A 6,638-nucleotide genomic window follows, 5' to 3' on the forward strand; every position below is an offset into this window, starting at 1 on the left:
CCCCCCACTTACTTCTTGCAGGGCTCCAACACTGCAGTTCATCCCTCAGCGGCAGGGATGACTAGCTTGTGTCATAGAGGGCCCGCCTGCCTGCTGCGGCATGCATGCCACAGGTGTGCTGCCACTGCTGTCAGTCTCAGAGCTTCATCTGGGCGCAAGGTGCCTGGCATGCAGGTACAGGTGGCCTGTGGCTGCCGGGCTCTCCTCTGCCAACAGAGCCTCCCTGAAGGGCTTCCTGACATTCCTCATGGCTTCCAGAGGATGCAGACAGAGCAGGCAGTCATAGGCCCCCCTCAGGTTTTCTCTGACAAGACATCGAGGGACCCTCACTAGCCAAGTCAGCTTGGTAGGAGACTTCCCTGTCACTTTGGGCTTGCTTGCCTGGCAGCTCATCCCTAGGAAGCCGCATCTGCAGCTGTCATGGCTTTCCCCTTTCTGGGAGTTTCCTGACCAGATCAAGACAAAAATCTATCAAACTAACGCCTTGCTTCTTCAAGAATATTGCTTTATTTCGTGTGGTTTTTTATTTTTGTACAAAAATGTTTGGCAAATTTTGTTCTGTTAAAGAAGTTAAGAGTTAAAGACTGCTAAAAGCCATAGTGTCATTTTGGCAGAGGAGAGTTAAGAACCATGTAATGTGAGACTTTCTTTCTCTCTTTCTCCTCAGCCACTTACAGGCCTGAGCTCCCAGGGAAGCAGTCCTTCCTCTACAATGAGGACAAAAAATGGGTCCCAGTGATGTAGTGATGCCACACAAGCTCAGGAAGACCCCTGGCCCCCAGCTCCCTGGGACATTCACTTGGAGAGCATGCGTTTCATGTGTGGCTGCTGACGAAGCTCCCCTGGGCCAGTGCTGGGGCACAGCTGCTGGGGCAACCTCATCTCAAGCTGCACTGGGTGACTAACTCACCTCACCAGCATCAGCGTTTTCCTGAGCAGCAAGGAGGAGTAGACAGATGGAGACCCCAGTCACTTCCCCTGCACCCACGCAGATGGCTCTGGCCTGACTCTTCCACAGATTCCACAGAACAGAGTCCATCCCCATGAAGGTAGCTGGTGCCAGTCCTGGCCCCGAAGCGTGATGCCCATACAGGTCTCTGGGGTCTGAGCATTCCCAGGTGTGGACCCAATCATCTGCCCTTCGCTTCTAGACTCCTGATCTCCAAGAGCCGGGAAGGGCCAGTGACACCAGTGGCAGACATTCAAAGGTATTTCCAGGCCCCCTAAACCCTCACACAGCACTTTCTGGAAGAACATGGAAGCTGGCCACCTTTCCTCATTACTCACCACTGGGGAGGCTGCCCCAAAATTTATAGGCTCTGCTCCAACAACAGATGTGACAGCACCCTGTGGAACGCGAACCCCGGAAACAGCAGTTCAAGGGGCAGGAAGGCGTCCCTGTGCCCTGTGCCTGCAGGCTGTCACCCTCACCATCCCTGCCTGGGCCAGGTCTCCATGCACCTCCCTTGCTGAGCTTCTGCACCAAAGCCCAAGAAAGACTTGTTGGCCAGGTTTGGCGGTCTGTCATGGATCTCCTCTGACTTGCCAAATCTTTTTCCCTGCACAAGAGGAAGACGGAAGAACCGAGATGAAATAGACCTAGCTGCCCTCCCCTTCCTTCCCAAATATGGACATTGACTAGCACTTTTGTAAGCAGGAGTCGCTGAGCATCGTCCTCACACCCTCTCCGGCTTTGCTCCCCAACACCTGGTCCCCCACGCCAGACCCTTGCTTCCTCACGCCCTCCCCTTTGTCCCTGCGTGGTGCATCCTGGGCCTTACTGTCAGAAATGCTTGCGGATTGGATGCATTTCATATTCAATTAAACTGAATTCTTGTTTCCCACAAGGGCTGGGCTGTTAGTAAACTTAGATTCTCACAAAGGCCCCACAGCCTTGGAAGGCGCATGAGGCAACCTAGAGCACCTGGCGAGAGCGGAGGCTCTGGAATAAGGGGCAGGGCCACCTGGAGCGTCTGCCTGCGCAGGCCCTGGGCTTCTCCTGGGAGGAAAGCACTGGCAAGAAGGAGCGTGGGGGCTCCAGGGCTCCAGGGTTCCAGGGTGTAAAGTGGAGGGCAGGGGGGACATCCGGTGATGGGCTGAGGGAAACAGGTGCGGTGGACCCTGGGGCTCTGGGAGCTGAGGTTGCAGCGTCTGACAGTATCCGGAGCAGCCCCAGCCAATGGCTTCGGGATATGCTGCTGTCGGGAGAGTGGAGAATTCTTTACAACGTGAAATCACCCGGTCCCTCGGCGGGCTCCACTAGGTGAAGCCTGTGTCTCCCCACATCCCTCTAATTGCCGCAGGTGAGAGGGGGCTAGAGGGAGAGTGCAGAAGAGCAAACAGCTCTCAGCCAATCACAGTCCACGCCCACAGCCCAGGTGGCCAGGCCGAGGTGCTGAGCTCGAGAGAGCCTTTTTTGATGGCTCCATCCTCTGTGAAATTTTCACAGGTCCTCACAGCCCCAGCCAGCCAAGATCTCCAAGCCCTAGCTGGCTACTCCCAGTCAGCTCAGCAGCAGCCCTGGGCCCCAGTGCTCAAAAGTCTGATTTCACTGAGCTTTGGTATCTTTATTAAAGTTCGTTTTGATGTATCTAGCTAGGCTTCAGATACACAGCTAGTTTAATAAAGCAGTTCCTGGATTTTAGTATGCACGCTGATTACTTGGAAAGCCTATTAACATACAGCGGGCTAAGACTGGGGCCCGAGAGTCTGAGCGACTAACAAGCTCAGGTGTTGCTGATGCTGCCTAATTCCGGGGGCCACGCTGAAGAGTTGAGCAGGTGCTTAATCAGCTGGGGAGGGGGGTTCTAACCCCAGCACTCTGGGAGGCCGAGGCACGAGAATCAGGAGTTAAGCCCAGCTTGGGTAACTTAGAACTTGTCTTAAAAAATAAAAAGGTCCAGGGATGTAGCTCAGTGTGGAGGTCCTGGATTCAATCCCCAGTAACACCCCCCCCACACACACACACACACATCACACACAAAATAAAAACAATTGTTTGGGTCTTCACCTGGGCTTCCATTTGCTCATCCATCTGCTCATTTATCTTCCCTGCTTTTCCTCCATCTCTCCTCCTCCCCTCCCATTTTCCTCCTCTCCCTTTCTCCTTTCCATCCTCTCATTCCCTTACTCAGCTACTCTCTCCCGCCTTTGTCATTCACCCCTTTCTGGACATTCGTGCATCCTAATCCACTGGGTGACAGTCGCCTGCAGGCCATGGTGCCCTCACTTCCAGCCACCAGCTGCCTTTCTCAAGAGGTCCCCTTCTGTCTACTACTTTCATCTCCTCCCCGCTGTAGTGAATGATAGTCTTGGAGCAGCAGCTGCAGGGCTCAAGAGCTGCCTTCGCTCCCTGACTTTCACAAGGGAGGGCAGAAGAAACGGTCTCAAGGTTTGTGGCATTCTTCCTGGGGAGGGTGCAAGTGGCTTTTCCAGGCTCAGCTGCATTTGTGTCTCTTTCTCCTGCTAGCTTTGCTGGAGGCTGCACAGGTGCCAGTGGACGGGCCTTGCCAGCATCCTCCCAGTGCTCTGCAGCAGGCCCTGCACACCATACAGTCCATGTGTATTCAGGGCAGGCGCCCAGAGCTTGCCACTGTTCAAGCCCTGTGTGACTCTAAGCTGTGGAGCAGCGGCTCTCAGCTGGGATTACAAGTCGTAATCAGTCAGGGAACTGCACAGAGTTCTGCTGCCTGAGTCCCCATCTGGAAATGCTGCTGTCACGACAGGGTGGGGCCTGGGTATGGGGTCAGGGGTGGGGAGAAAGATGCGCAGGTGATTCTGATGAGCAATCAGAGTTGGGACACACCAGCTTCCTTTCCCGAGTGGCTCCTGGCTCCAGGAAGGAAGCTGGGCAGGAAGCACAGCAGGAAATAAACATTCACTCCAGCGTGTCCTTTGAGCTGCACATGTCACCTCAGTGACACTTGAGGTGATGTTACAGCAGCAGTGAGGTTTAGAATGCACAAAGCAGCCCTGTGTGCTCCATAGGGTCCCCCAGCAGGGCCAAGTGAGCATTTCAGAGCCCGAGGCAAAAGGAAGCTTTGTTTACCATGGATTTTCACCTTGATTTTTTGTTTTTAATGATTTTGGGACTGCACCCGGGGTGTTCATGCCTCAGGCCTTTTTGACACAAGGGTCTTGCTAAGTCACTAAATTGCCCAGACTGGGCTTAAAATGGCCATCCTTTTGCCTCAGTCTCCCAAAATGATGGGATTACAGGTGTAGGTCACCACACCCGGGTTTTGCCTCAATTTTATTTTATTATTTATTTATTTTTATTTTATTATTATTATTATTATTATTATTATTTTTTTTTTTTTTTTGTGGAACCGGGGATTGAACTCAGACCCTTGTGCTTGCCAGGGAAGTGATTATTCCACTGAGTTCAATTTTAAAAAGATTGCATTGAACTATTATTGGACATCATCAATGAGCTCTTCAGCATCCCTTAATTTTGAGGCCTACGGCTAGTGTTGCAAGGCCTCTAGGCAGGGTCTGGGACTAGGAGCCATCTAGAAGTTAGGTTTTTATAGGCATCTTGGTTTTCCAACTTTTTACAAAAAGTTTTATTTAGACCTCATAAGAAACCCCTAATACTTACAAAGCAAAGCTGCTGGGATTGAAGTCAGGGAGGTACTTGGGGATGTTGCCCCTTCCCTCACACTGTGGACTGTTGAGGCCCAGTAGGGAAACTGAGGCACTAGAGATGATAGCCACAACCCATGTGGAGCATACCCTACATTTTCTTTTCAATGTATTTACATTGAAAAGGTCTACAGGGTCTCATTACACAGATCAGACTCGTATGATCCTCCTGTTTTCAGTTTTCCAAGCGTTGGGATTATAGGCATGCACCCGCACACCCAATCTCAATCACCATGGGGGGAGCCAGCAGGGCCAGCATGGCATGAGGGGATCAAACCCTGGCTGCTGTGCTCTGCCTAAGCCGGCACTTTAATCTGCTGAGCTCTCTGGCCAGCCCTATACCTTGCATTTTAAAGCCAAAGAAACAGGACAGGATTTAACAGTGGAAAGCAAGAAAGCTCTGATTCATGAGCTATTCTCCAGGGGGAGGTAAAGGGCTTCATTTATAGTACTCGTCACACTCTCAGTGGCCTGAACACTTCCAGGCTGATTTCAGTATCTCAACACAAAGCCGCTGACCACACAGTGGGGAAGAGATGCGAAGTGGCTTCTGGGAGTCAGGAGGAGCGGCCTCCAGGGAAAGAGACAGCCTGGAGAAGCGGGGCTGAGTTGGCTCAAGACTTAGGTGTCATGGCTTGCAGCCTTGGGCTCTGGCACTGGCCTCAGCTGTGAGGTCCTTCTCCAGCTCTGGACCTGTGTGTCTTTTGTTTTTTTTTTTCTGAAGTGACTTCCATTTACTTTGATACATCTTTTCCCCATGATGATTTACAGGATCTTCAAGCCAATATAAATATTTTATAAATATTTTCATTTTTGGGTATACTCCTGCACAATACCTCAGCAATATCTTTCAGCAAGAAAAACACTGAAGAATAAAGACGAGACACAATTACTAGGTACAGTGAAAATCTGCTGCAAATATTTCTGAGGTAAGAAGGCACCACATACCTGTTCAACTAAGAAAACCACCCTTACAACACAGGATGATTTTATTTTTACATAGGACCGAGGACACTACACTTAAGCTGCCAATTAGGTACTGAATGGCAGAGCAACACCCCCAGTTTATGCCATGAATTCACAGGGAATAGGTTCCAACAACTCAGGTTTCTTCCCATTGGTCCTCACAAAGTGTGCTTCTCTGGGAGGGGCAGGCTGGCGCTTCAGCTGAACCCAGGTACCTTTCTCTTTGGCTTCCTTCTTTTTCTGACCATTTTCTTTGACATGTTTCAGGAAGCTATCACGACTTTTGAGTGTTTAATATGCTCAATACGCACATTAATCCTCTTGACAAGTATCTTACCCTTGCTTGTTTACAACAATGCCAACAGCATGCTGGGTAACCCTGTAGACTCTTCCCATTTTGCCATGGTAACATCTGCGAGGCATTCTTTTTTGCACAGTCCCCATTCCCTTGATGTCTACAATATCACCCTTTTTGTAGATTCACATGTATGTGGCCAAAGGAACGACCACATGTTTTCTAAAAGGCCTGGAAAACATATGGGGTTCCCCTCCTCTCGCCCTTTGTGTTAGTCATTTTGGCAAATTACTGGAAGATGGCAGTTCTGGCTGAAAGGAAGGTAGACCTGTATGTCAGAGTCAGTGATCCTCAGGTAGCAAAAGTGGGCCCTTGTGGGACCACATCCTGATTCTGTTGCCTGCCAGGGTAGATGCCTCGGCTTAGAAGAACTCATGGGCACCTCCATCCTTCACCTCAGGGTGGAGAGAAAGAAGATGAGAGACCTCCTCCACCCCAGCCTCTCTCCTACTGGAAACTCACAAAAGGAGCTATGCAGCAGGTGACTGATACATAGGGAAGCTTTTATTACTAAATACTACCAGTATACAAAATGTATAACTGATTAACAGCTAAAAAAAAAAAAAAAAGTCCAAGAAATGTGAAATACAGAATTTTTTGAAATGATAAAAATGTATCCATGAAAAATATAAAATGTTGCATATATATACAATATATACTTATATATATATAA

General features: G+C 50.0%; 1 protein-coding gene across 2 annotated transcripts in view; it reads left to right on the top strand.

Annotated features, from left to right (window-relative positions):
- Positions 1-1,781, top strand: part of Stpg1 (sperm tail PG-rich repeat containing 1) — a 53,628-nt gene extending 51,847 nt beyond the window's left edge. For both annotated transcript variants that reach the window (XM_023722470.1, XM_023722471.1), the window contains one exon: positions 668-1,781. In XM_023722470.1, coding sequence (XP_023578238.1) covers positions 668-744 — 77 coding nt within the window. In that variant the 3' untranslated portion in view covers positions 745-1,781. The remainder of the gene's footprint in view (positions 1-667) is intronic.
- The last annotated feature ends 4,857 nt before the right edge of the window (positions 1,782-6,638 follow it).

Source organism: Octodon degus, unplaced genomic scaffold (assembly GCF_000260255.1).
Source record: "Octodon degus isolate 3935 unplaced genomic scaffold, OctDeg1.0 scaffold00092, whole genome shotgun sequence".
Taxonomy (NCBI): domain Eukaryota; kingdom Metazoa; phylum Chordata; class Mammalia; order Rodentia; family Octodontidae; genus Octodon; species Octodon degus.